The sequence below is a fragment of the Somniosus microcephalus genome, chromosome 13 (assembly GCF_052327205.1).
Source record: "Somniosus microcephalus isolate GS21.2 chromosome 13, FLI_Smic_1.0, whole genome shotgun sequence".
NCBI lineage: Eukaryota > Metazoa > Chordata > Chondrichthyes > Squaliformes > Somniosidae > Somniosus > Somniosus microcephalus.
In genome coordinates, this window is record NC_140999.1 from 139,865,294 (window position 1) to 139,878,803 (window position 13,510).

The 13,510-nt window shown below is 42.1% G+C and overlaps 1 protein-coding gene across 1 annotated transcript in view; it reads left to right on the forward strand.

The window, feature by feature from the left end:
• Positions 1 to 9,575, forward strand: part of sall4 (spalt-like transcription factor 4) — a 41,396-nt gene extending 31,821 nt beyond the window's left edge. The window contains exons 3-4 of the mRNA XM_086005300.1: positions 5,375 to 5,685; positions 6,767 to 9,575. Of these exons, the coding sequence (XP_085861426.1) occupies positions 5,375 to 5,685; positions 6,767 to 7,192 (737 nt within the window). The 3' untranslated portion in view covers positions 7,193 to 9,575. The remainder of the gene's footprint in view (positions 1 to 5,374; positions 5,686 to 6,766) is intronic.
• The last annotated feature ends 3,935 nt before the right edge of the window (positions 9,576 to 13,510 follow it).

Sequence of the window (13,510 nt, forward strand, 5' to 3'; positions counted from 1 at the left end):
GTTGGTTTCCCTTCAAGGGACTGATTCCCAGAACTGATCTGAAATGATTGTGGCTGTGCTCTGTTTCTTTGTAAAATTCCCCCATAATAACTTCACATTCTGAACCAGGTTATTATTATCTTTGACCCATGTGGAAATGTGGTCCATTAGAAAGACAGGTCTTTCTGCTTTCCCACGGACTGATGCAGAATTTATTTCTCACCCACACCTCTGAACAAGTAGAACAGGGCAGAACGATTGTACCTGAGGCTGAAAACTGCATTGTACATCCATCACTGCTGTTGCTGTGAGCTGCCATAAATAGCAATTACTGTGCACCATAGGCGCCCAACCTTTTGATCCACAACTAGTGACTTGGATGCTCCTCACGGGTGTGAAAATCCAAGCACTTTTTTTCTTCCCCTCCCTCAAAACCCATGCAAATTCAAATCTCCCCCACAAAAAGTGGCTCACTGCCTATATCCCTTGTAGAACTTTGCTATTCACTTCCAAGCTGGTCTGCTCTCTTCTTAGGCAGTCCCTCGGAACCGAGGATGACTTGCTTCCACATTAAAAATGAGTTCGCAGGTGACTGATAAGTCCAATGCGGGACCTACAGTCTCTCACCGGTGCGGCAGATGGTGGTTGAAGGGGCGGGTGGGTAGGGTGTTTGGGTTGACGTGCGCTGCCTGTGCTTGGCTTCCGCTTGCTCCCGGCGAAGAGACTCGGTGTTCGGTGCCTCACCGCTTTCCTGACCGTCATTCGCTGTGCTCTCCACTGCTGCTCATTATTCTGCCACCTTCATGTTTGCTGCTTCTGTTTAAAGTTTAAACGCTTGAAAAATTCAGCGCTCACTCATTAAACTTCATTAGCCTAGGGTACCAGTAAAGCTTTCTCCTTCATTGGTTTAAATTAACTGTTGCAAATTTCACAGATCTACATTTAGATACAGCATCACCAATTACTTCTGTAAGCCAACTTTGTCCCCTATGATCTGGAGCATGCTTTTACTGTTTAGAAAATGGCATGACCCAAGGATCATAACAATAGACCCCTTGTTGTATGTACTGGATAACGTGGTCTTGCACATGCCACCATATACATTCTCCTGTAATTTCAGGAGAACTGAAAAGCACTCTACTAAGATGAAGCTGATTTGTAAACTAACAAATTGGTTTATTTCACACACCATGCATGAATGAACAGAATACAGATTACGAATGAGATTATGAATGAGATGCTCTTTTTTCCTACCACTCCTAGTACCATAAAATAACAAACCATGCACCCCTGCCCCTATTAAGGGGCTAAACTCCCTTACAAGTTAGTGAACCCTGACTTCCTCTGTTACGGGTTGCATGGTTCGTACCCAGGCTTGGAGTCCCTTATCCCCTTCACTACCTGGACAGTGAGATCTTTCAGTGCCTCTGTGACCCCACAGTCACTCCAGAGGGAGTGTTAAAAAACAAACCTTGTCCGCTAAGCCTTCCTTCAGTCCATCAGGCTGCTAAAGTTACCAGCTTGAAGAAAATCTTTCCCTTTTTGGAGTGGAAACTTGCAGCAGTTGTATTGTTTGTTCAGCCGAGTCTCCTGCTGGGTGCAATAAATGAAAACCTTTCTATCTTCATGGCCACAAATACCCAAGACCACAGTTATAAAAATATAAGAAATAAGAGCAGGAGTAGGCCATACGGCCCCTCGAGCCTGCTCTGCCATTCAATAAGATCATGACTGATCGACCTCGACTCCACTTTCCCGCCCCATCTCCGTATCCCTTGATTCCCCATGAGTCCAAAAATCTATCGATCTCAGCCTTGAATATACTCAGACTCAACATTCACAGCCCTCTGGGGGCAGAGAATTCCAAAGATTCACAACCCTCTAAGTGAAGAAATTCCCCCCTCATCTCAGTCCTAAATGGCCCACCCCTTATCCTGCGACTATACCCCTAGTTCTAGACACTCCAGCCAGGGGAAATAACCTACCCTGTCAATCCCCTTCAGAATCTTGTATGTTTCAATGAAATCACCTCTCATTCTTCTAAACTCCAGAGAGTATAGGCCCATTCTACACAATCTCTCATCATAGGACAGCCCTCTCATCCCAGGAATCAATCTAGTGAACCTTAGTTGCACCGCCTCCAAGGCAAGTATATCCTTCCTTAGATAAGGAGACCAAAACTGTGCACAGTACTCCAGGTGTGGTCTCGCCAAGGCCCTGTACAATTGTAGCAAAACTTCCTTACTCTTACACTCCAACCCCCTTGTAATAAAGGCCAACATGCCATTTGCCTTCCTTATTGCTTGCTGTACCTGCATGCTAGCTTTCTGTTTCGTGCACGAGGACACCCAAATCTCACTCAACACCAACATTTGAAAGTTTCTCACCATTTTATAAAAAAAAAAAAAAAAATTCTGTTTTTCTATTCTTCCTACCAAAGTGAATAACCTCACATTTCCCTACATTATACTCCATCTGCCACCTTACTGCCCACTCACTTAGTCTGTCTATATCCCTTTGCAGACTTTTTGTGTTCTCCTCACGGCTTACTGTCTCACCTAACTTTGTATCATCAGCAAACTTGGATACATTACATTATGAACCCCATTGTCTCAAAACTAATATGACATGTGAAGTAAACAACCTGATGTCTCGGCTGTCTGGTGTCTCAGCGCAGGAAACGACCTAAACAACATATTAAATAACTTGTACATCTGTGGGAGCTAACCCTTTGTAAGCTAAATCTAACTTAATAGCATTACCATAGCCTAAATTTAATCAAAATTCTTCCCAGTCCTTTTAGGTAAAAGTCACAAAATATTACATTCACCAATTGCTGTACAGTCTTCTGCAATCCTCTCAAGTCCTGGAAATGTGAAGAGCGATGGCTGAGCAATAATAGAAGTTGCTGTTGCGCACACAAGTGTGCAAAGAAAGAAGGATTTGATGAGCTTGACGGGTTGAGTAATAGGCGCTCGTGGGCTGCAGCTTGGGCAGCTCGCTGTACAATAACAAAATAAAGTACTAGGAACAGTCAAATATTTTTTTTTTTAAACTCATGAATGAGGGTATATTACCTTTTTTATTTTAAGCAGCTTTAGTCATGAATTATCAGGCCTGCCTCCGCTATATAATAAAGTATTGTTCCCATTAACTATCCTGTGGCTATTCCACTGGTGACAACAATCTGTACTTCATGATGGCTGTGATGACATGGCTCCTTCCTGATCTCCAGCCCAGTACCACATGGGGTGGTATTTATCCAACGAGCCATTAGGGGAAATTATTCCAACTTTAAATGGCTATCCACAGATGCTCTTTTTGTGTGCCCACCACCACCACCAAAGGTTCATATCACTTTTGGATATTTGGGAGTCCCTCTTTCTCTCCCCACTCGCATCTCAGAAAATAAGATAGCCATGAGCCAGATATTAAGAGGGAGTGTGTGGTACAGTGGTTAGGTGCACTGTCCTTGACATTGCCACTCAAATGGCAAAAGGATGGCTCTTGAAAGAAACAGAAAATTTACACTATTACTCCTTGGTCTGTGTAAAAGGACTAGGCGATAGTAAGCTTGACCTGGAAGTGCTCGATTCTGACGCTAGAAGATTAAGTATTCAATTCCCTCATGCTGATGAACCTATTTAAAGTGTGGGGTGGGGGATCTCAAATTACCCCATTGTCTCCCAATTGTCCATAATCCATGTCATCTGTTGGAAGATAGAGGACAGTGAATTTGAGTCCCTTAACAAAATGGTTAGTCCATTCAGTTGTAGAATGCTGACAATTTCATGCTAATCGATTGCTTAACTTGTAAAGAAAAATAGGACATGTCTGATACAGTGCTTGGAACATAAGAAGTAGGAGCAGGAGTAGGCCATACGGCCCCTCGGGCCTGCTCCGCCATTCAATAGGATCATGGCTGATCTGAATCTAGACTCCCATCCACTTCCTGCCCTCTCCCCGTAACCCCTAATTCCCTTATCTGCTAGGAAAATGTTTATCTCCATTTTAAATTTATTTAATGTCGCAGCTTCCACAGCTCTCTGGGGTAGCAAATTCCATAGATTTACTACCCTCTGAGTGAAGAAGTTTCTCCTCATCTCAGTTTTTAAAGGGCAGCCCCTTATTCTAAGATTATGCCCCCTAGTTCTAATCTCACCCATCAGTGGAAACATCCTCCCCGCATCCACCCGATCAAGCTCCCTCACAATTTTATATGTTTCGATAAGATCGCCTCTCATTCTTCTGAACTCCAATGAGTAGAGTCCCAACCTACTCAACCTTTCCTCATATGTCAACCCCCTCATCTCTGGAATCAACTGAGTGAACCTTCTCTGAACCGCCTCGAGAGCAAGTACAGGTAGACTACCTTTTATCCGAACTTCCGAAAACCGAAACCCTCTAAAAACCGAAGGTTTTTTCGTTCAGCGTAAGTCGTGCGCACGACATGACCAGAGTGGCGCACGACTTACGCTGAGCAGAGGGTCAGCGTAAGTCGTGCGCACGACCCCGACCCCCACCGACGACACCCGCCGACGGACCGCCGACCCCCACCGCCGACAAATTTCCCAGTCTTATAAAATACCTTCCGAAATCCGAAATTTTCCGAAAACCGAAACACGGCTGGTCCCGAGGTTTTCGGATAAAGGATAGTCTACCTGTATATCTTTTCTTAAATATGGAAACCAAAACTGCACGCAGTATTCCAAGTGTGGCCTCACCAATACCCTGTATAACTGAATCGTTCTACAGAGCTGAATGTTAAAAGGAGATGCCTTTATACATTTCAGTGTTCTGTCATGCTTTTTATGCTTTAGAAGTGCTGGCTCCAGGCAGCTTGAACAGACTTGTGCTTCAACGATGGAGCAGAACTTCACCTTTCTCATTTGTTTAAAAAAAAGTCTGCTCCCAGGCTGTCTTCTAATTATACAGTGAGAGAGACCATGATAAGTTGATGGATATTTCCATTTTTGTAACATTCAGGGTTAAAGGACCACTTATTAAAACATACTTGAATCTTTACAAAATGGGCGCTTTTTAGTTCAGGCGAATTTTCCTGTATATCAAGCAATGTACCCAGGTTACACGCAAGTTTGCAGGTAACTGGGTAAGTGATCAATGCTGACGTTTCCAGTCCTTTTCAATAAACAGCTGCCAGGAACAAGAGTAGAAGGAATGAATGAGTTGTGTGTGTATGTGTGTTTGTACTGTCAGTTGACTTGAATTGGCTGCGTTTCTCCATTTCGTCTAGCTGCTGCTAAAGCTCTAGTATTCAGGCCTGAGGTAGTGAAATCTGGCATGGCAGTTGAAGATTCATTATAGTCAGGGATCCACCATGTATAATTTACAACCCATATCCGACTAAACAGTGAAAACTGTTGTATGTTTTTAGGTGCTCAAGTTCCTGCAGGTTCCTTTAACAGGGCTCCTCCTTGTCTGATTAAAGTGGAAGTAAGCGACCATGGAGAACGACCAGCAGGAACCACTGCACAGTTTCTTGCCCCATCAACTGTGGCTCCAATCATGCCACCTATTTTGGCACCTCCACCCCGTCGCACACCTAAACAACACAACTGCCCTACTTGTGGAAAGAGCTTCTCCTCAGCAAGTGCTCTACAGATTCACGAACGCACGCACACTGGTGAAAAGCCATTTGCATGCACCATCTGTGGAAGAGCTTTTACAACGAAAGGAAATCTCAAGGTAACTTGTTCAGATTGAGAAAAATGCTACAGTACATGTTAAAGTCTAAGTAATGGCCCGGATTTTGCTGTGCGTGGCGAAGGAACGGCACTTGTCGTTCACCTCGCTGACTGCTGCCTACAAAGATTTCTCGGGTTTCTCAGTGTAGATTTGCACTAATCCAACATCTGATCCAGCGCAGCGTCCTCTACAGCGGGTCTGTAAGCAGGGCTGAGATTGAAGAATCCTCACCTGAGATACGCAGAATCTAAACAAGGAAGTATAAATTAGATTTAAATCATGTACAGAAAGCGAATTAAAGATTGGGAAAGACAAATGGGATTAAGAAAGAGATAAAGAGACGGACAGAAAAAGTTAAAAAAAAGTTAGCCACACCATTATCATAACAAAATCCAGGCCAATATTTGCAATAGCAGATGGTTCAGGTGAGCCTAGCGTGCATCTTGCTGAAACAACATTTTCATTAAAATCTGGGAAAGTTTCCAACCAATATTTCAGTGGGTAAATGCACTGCCTAATATGGTACTGGGCAGTATGGACATAAAAAGTCACAGGTTTGATCTCTGGTCTGTGCTGAATTCACTGATCTGTGTGGTGGTGGTAGTAGAGGCAGAATTCACTTCTGTGCTCTGGGAGAGGGGGAAAATCAAAGTTGTTTTTTGTTCCTTTTTTATTGATATCCAGTGACCAATGCTAGACGGTGCCTATGTGTGGATGTTGGGTGAAGAGTTATAGCTCAACTGTGTTATGCCCTCCTCTTCTCTTCCCCACCCCCCCATAGTCAAAAAGCCTGCTACTGTGAGCCTTCGCAGTGAGTCGAGGGGGTAGTGAATGCTGTTGATCTAGTACAGTAACTGTTTGTAGCTAATATGGAAATATCAATAGAGGAATAGCTCTTGAGTGCATGTTTCTTGGGGAGGGAGGAGAAAGAAGGTTGCTGCAGTCTAGAGGGAACTCTTGAGCTGCATTTAAATTAATCCTGACCAGGGAGTGCTTGATGCTGAAACTCTACAGTTGGATTGCACAACCTGACCACTTTAATAATAAACAACTAAGATGTATTTTTCTTTTTGTATTGTAGGTCCACGTTGGAACTCACATGTGGAATAACTCAGCCAGACGTGGGCGACGTCTTTCACTAGACAGTCCTATGATACTGATTGGCAATGACCCAAAGAAGATCTCTGAGATGTTCCCAAAGGATCTAATGGCTCCTGCAATGAATATTGAACCAACCGTCTGGAACCAGTACACTACTGTGCTTACCAATGGCTTAGCTTTGAAAACCAATGAGATCTCGGTGATTCAGAATGGTGGTATTCCTCCTATCACAGTTAGTGTGGCAAGCGGTTCTGTTGTGAGCACCAGCACTGCAGTTTCCAAAGTGGATGCAACCCAGTCTGGCATTAGCCCAGCAATCGCTGATGAGGAAAAACCTAGTTCTGAAAGTGTTGCAACACCTCGCTTCCACCATTTTGTGGAAGAAAGCAAAATAGCTGTTAATTAAAGAAAAAAAGACATTCTGTAGAAAAAGTGCAGGGTAGCGTAGATTTTAGTTTTAGGTTTTATGAAAAACAACCACAGACCTCAATATGGGCTACTATTTTCATATAATCCCCAAATATGTAAAATAGATTTTTTACTGTAGCTGTCTCTAACAAAACTGCTGGGTACCTCCTGAATTTATGTTATGAGTACAATCATTGCTTTGCAAATTTAGTGTATAAAACTCTGGGATTTATCTAAAGAATAAAATAATAAAGCGGGTCTTGCAAAGTGAAGCGTTTACAATATTGACTGAGTTTACAATATTTGAAGTGTACAGCCTCTTAAGAATTTTTACTACAAAATCCTTATGAATCCAAAGATTGAAACAAATTCTGTAATTAGTGCTAGTTTTGAAATAATGAGTAGAAATTGAAATGAATCATTTCCATAAACTACTATAGAGATTTGTCTGAGAATGTGTGTATTTGTATTTACTGTTTATACATTAAAACCATTTATGCGGGTAACTGTTCTAGAATGTCAATTGGTGCCATCTGTTTAGAATTCAATGACAACTATTTCGTTAAAAAATCTTGAATGAACTCTTGTTTTAAATAAAATCCCAGATAAAAGATGCATTTATAAGACTACATACTCAATAAATTATATTGCTAAATTGTTTAATTTTACTTGGGATTAACTTCAGTCCAAGATTATAATAGCTAATAAAACCGGTTGCAGACTCCCCTGATCAGCTAGGAACTTCTGCCAATTGTGGAACTGAACCACATAAATGGGGGGCAGGGGAAATGAATAAATTAGCTGATTTTCAGCAGAAGTTGTAGTTGCAGCACTACAATTGGCCTCAGTGCCTCTGTGCTGGAGAGGCAGAAGCAAACAGCCAGTAACACAGTCCAGTAACATCTGCTGGAAAGAGTGTGTGTAGATATTGGGTGAGGGCAGGATTGGGCACCGCTATAATGCCATCCAGGCAAGTAGCTGACACTATCATGTAAAGAATGGCAATTTGGGCAAAGTACAGAGGCCAGCAGGCATCTACAGAACCATAATCCAGCATGAGTTGGTGCCTTTTGGAGAAGATGAGGGGAAAGGGGAACAAATGTGTAGCAAAACAAAAATCCCTTTTCTGTACTGATGTTTAAGGACTTGGTTGAAACTAATTAATAGGATTTTTTTGTAATTTATAAAATAATGCACTGTCTTATATTCTAAATTAATGAACTTAAGATTTGGTCTCGCTATAGTTTTGGTTTGGGGGGGTGGGGTGGCGGGGCGGTGGCAAGAGGTGCAACTCCTTATAAACCCAGTAGTTTTTACATTTTCACACAATTGATACAATTGGAATTTGAGATCTGGGAGAATTCCGTACCTGCCCATGTTACAAAGAATGATATTTGTGCCCCTTTATAAAAATTTGAAAAAATGCAAGTAACATTTTTTTTAAAGTAAACTAGAGGAACCAGTAGGTCACAGCATTAAATGAGATACTGACTTTTCCTAATGCTTAATACTGATAAAACAAGAGTGCATTCTTGATCGATTAAACATTGCCTACCTTGGTTGGTTTTAACCAGGTCACTTGTTTAATTTGTGGATGGTACACCATTTGTGCTTTAGCCAAAGGAGACCCACGTGTAGCATATGAGGGAAGTGGGGAGGGTGGGCCCCAGAACTTGAAGTAATTTTGTTAACTACCTCACTTTCTAATTTACTTTTTTTTGTGTTTAATTATTTTTAATTTTTTTTTGTTTTGGTCATACTGGTTACTTTTTGTAGAATATGACCACAATTTTGTTGTAAAATGAACTGGCTTGAAGTAGATACCTTGTGCAGTTGGACAATGGTTACATCAGTAAATGGACCAAGTTTTTTGTCGACAGAGATTTGGGAGCATCACAAACAGTTTTTAAAAAGAAATCTCTGACTTTTCTGCGTGCTATAGTTTAACACTGAATGTACAACTGGAGTGCTGAACAAAATGGACACCTCTTGCTTTGCAGCTGGAATACTTTGGGACTTGGTAGCTTGAGTAAAATTTCAATGCCTACATGGAAGAGTAAGCTACTATTTCAGTGCAGTGTTGTTTTCTTTTGAAGTTCCAAAATGACTGCTTCACTTTGGCCTTTTATGATTTCGGTTTACCACAATGTTTTTCATGGTGCTTTCACATGTAAATGGACTGATACAAAGGTAACTGAATCTGCAGAATCTATATGGTTTACATGAAAAATGGATCTTTTGTTACATCATGTTGCTGATGCCTTGAATATGCTGTCTTTTCATGAATGTTTTAGTGGCTCTCTTTAGTACATCTACTGAATGTAAACTTGATTTTTCTTTCTGGCATACGGGAATAAATGCAGGATAGCATTGTCACAGTCGCAGATGTGGTTATCTTTGTTATTCATATACAAAACTAATTACAAATCACAATCGAAACATTCAAACCAATAATCAATACTAATCTCTACTATGACAACCTAATAGTGTGTATGTAGTAGAAAGTTCCAGGTTTGATCCTTCCCATTAGCTGATCTCACCCGTAGCAGTTGTGTAGACACTAGTTTGCTTCAGTGTCCCTGGGCAAAGGAGAGAAAAATTAGCAAGGGATTGCACTCTTCTGGGTCTTGCTAAAGTGCACATGTATGACCATACGGTGAAGATGGAATCTGGCTTGGCCGTGATGCGTCTCTAAATAGCCATATTGCAGGTAAGAAGTGTTCATTCAGGAGTTCAACAGTACAGATCAGTACAAAGGGAGAGACTGCACAAGAAGCTCATGATTAAGCAGCTGCTCGTTGTAGAAAGCATACATCGGCCCTTATGACTATTCATCCTATGATCACTAGTCATTTGTTAGATGTACTTCCTTGAATGGATCAGTGTTACACCTGAACTTGTAATTGTTGCCAGTGACTGTTTGTTTATCTACCAGAGGTGTGCAGCTTTAATTTGCCCACTGTTTAAATTAATGGTCTGTAAGATTGTTTATTGCCATTTCTTTAGACAATTTTATGCAATGAAAATTGATTATTGGGTTGGAGTGCAGATTCTGCTGCCCTGGTTGAGATTTTCTAACTGCACAGACATGGATTGAGTGTGGGATATGACTAGTATGCATAGATCAGTAATATACCTTGTGCATTACCCATCAAGCGAGCCTTATATGCTTTGTCTTTATTCATTATAAGTGGTGATATTGTATCTGTGCAGTTGCAGATCTGAGGTAAATGAAGTTCATTTTATTTTAAGTAAACAATTTTTTCACAGATGAGGGATACATTACCTTGAGTTCCACTTTGGTGCACGTTTTTATGTCTTCAAAATCTTACTTTCAGATTACACTCAAATTCAAAGTTGCTTTCCTTTTTACATTGGACCAGAAAATACAATTAACATAGTTTCTAAGTTCAAAGTATTTCCAAATCTTGCAATCCTTCCTCCATGGCTGATGTTGGGTTTCTGTTTATTTCAATGAATTGGTGTTTTAAAATCACTAGGAAACCAGCTCATTTTGTACAATGTGGTTTTAAGTTATGCTGTGATTTGGTATGTGATGGCAGCAGGAAGATTTTTTGAAATAACACTTCCAAGTTGTATCTTCTATTGTAGGGATTATGTGGTAGAACTGCTGTGATGTTTGTTATCCATTGTGTCCATTTTGGAGTGTCATTGTGGCAGCACAGGGCACACAAGTCCAGCTACTAATGATGATCTTCATTGTATTTTAAGCATAGATCCATTGATGGCTTGGTAGGCACTGCCATTGCAGTACTGAACCACATACAACAGAATGCCCCAAGTTTATTTCTATCTGCTGAGCTTGCTGATCTCCGCTCGGATGGACTAGGGGTACAGTACTAGTTTGCTACACCCCAGTGCCAAGAGAGGACAAAAAAATCACGTCTCTTGAAATTCGTCCAGTCTCTCTCTTGCTGGAAAGTTCCTGTTTGATATCAGGGCTCCAACCCTGCCGTCACCACCACCCCCCCCCCCCCCCCCCCACACACACACACAAAAACAACACTGCCACTTGAATAGCTTCACAAAATTGTGTCTGGAATTCTCCCATTAAGAATGGTTACTTGATTGAGAACCTGGAGGGCTGCAGCTGTCTAACACTACCTCAGCATGAGTGTGTTCAAAAGAGGAAAAATAATTGTGGGGAAAGAGTGAATTGTCTTGAATTTGCATACCCAAACATGGAATTTAAAATAGGGCTGAGGAACTATTTCAAGTCAAAAGATGTGAACTACTGTATAACAAACATTTCTGAACATATTACCTACCTGTTCTTCAACCCTCCCCTCTTCAAAGATAAACCCAGCCGCAACCCTCTGTCCTTGCAAACTAACAGCCAATCTCCAACCATTCTCTTTCATGTCCTTGAATGGGTTGTCACTTCCCAAATCCATGCCCATCTTTCCCACGACTCCATGTTTGAATCTCTCCAATCCGGTTTCTACCCTGCCAGAGCACTGAAACAGCCCTAAACATAGTCACAAATAACATCCTCTGTGACTGTGACCATGGTGCTTCTCAAACTCTACAGCCTTTGACTATACCATTCTCCTCCAATGCCTCTCTTCCGCTGTCTAGCTGATTGGGATGACCCTTGCTTGGTTCCATTCTTACCTATCCAATTGTAGTTGGAGCATCTCCAGCAATGGCTTCTCTTCCTGTTCCCACACTGTTGCCTCTGGAGTCCCCCAAGGATCTATCCTTGGACCCTTCCTCATCTGCATGCTGCCCCTTGGCGTCTTCATCCAAAGACAAAACGTCCAGTTCCACATGTATGCTGATGATCCCCAGCTTTTCTTCTCCACCACCTCTTTTGACCCTTCCACTGCCTATCTGTTGTGAAACTGCTTGTTGGACGGACATCAGTCCTAGCTGAGCCACAATTTCCTCCCATTAAACATTGGGAAGGCCAAAGCTATTGTCTTTGGCCCTTGCCACAAACTCTGTTACCTTCACCATCCATTTCATCCCCCTCTCTGGTTCAAAACCCAAGCATCCTATTTGACCCTGAGCTGAGTTTTTTGCTCCATCACAAAGACAACCTACTTCCAGCTCCATAACATTGCCTGGTCTCCGCCCCTGCCTCAGCCCAACTGTTGCTGAAACCCCCATCCATGCCTTTGTCACCTCCACACATGAGCATTCCAAAGCCTGGAATCCCATCTTCAAGCCTCCTAAACTTCAGCTCATCCAAAATTCTCCTGCCTGTATCCTAACCCGCACCAACTCCTATTCACCCATCACCCTTATGCTTGCAGATGTTAATTAGGGGACTGAAAGCAAAACTTAAAATTTTTGTCACCTTCCTGTTTAAATCCCTGCATAGCCTCGTCCCTCCTTTTCTGTTCCTCCAACTTTGGTCTCTTATGCATCTCCCACTCCATTCACCTCATCATAGGCACTCGTGCCTTCAGCCATCTACTCCATAAGCTCATGAATTTCCTCCCATACCGCTACCTCTGCGCCTCCCTTTGTTACTTTAAAGATCTTCCTTAAAAACTCAGCAAGCTTTTAGTTACCCTTCCTAACCTCTCCTTTAACTCAGCATTGATTTTTGTCTGATTTATACTTCTGTGAAGTGCCTCTGGGATTTTTTTCTGTTAAAGGTGCTATATATGTGGAAGTTGTTTTTGGAATATAATGAACACACCTCCTTTACATATTAGTAGATGTATTGCATAATGTGACATTAATTCCATTAGTGTGTCAGAACCTCTTCCCTAACCACCTTGTCAGTTTCTTTGGCCTTTAGAAAATTCCAGGGATGCCACTGGTGCACTGTTTGCTAGGTCCCAGGAATTCATCATCTTCCCAATAGATGCTGCCAAGCAGGAGGAGAGTGTGATAGCAAAATACTGCGGATGCTGGAGGAGTGTGTGTTGGGCTTTGCAATATTTGATGGATTTCCTCAGGTGCAGGGGCCATCGACTGTACCCACATGGCCCTGTGTGCTCCTGTACCAGACCAAGCCCTCTATCCAAGATTTTTTTTTAATATACCAAGATATTTCATTTCATTTGACAGTTGTTTATACTGAACATAGAGAACTAAAAATCACTCTTGTGCAAAGCCCTGGTCCCTGTCTTTTATGCATATTCCAATGCTCTCTTACCTATTCTAGTGCTCCTATGTGGTGCATCCCCAGTGGCTACAGCAAGGGAGGTGGAAGGCTGCCGACTTCCATTGAAGACAGCGGAAATGACCGTGGTAGATGACCTTGAGTAGCTCCACATTGTCGTAGATTGCCCTTCGTGCTCTCTGCCATTGTATGAAAGCTTGCTCGCAAGCTGCCCAG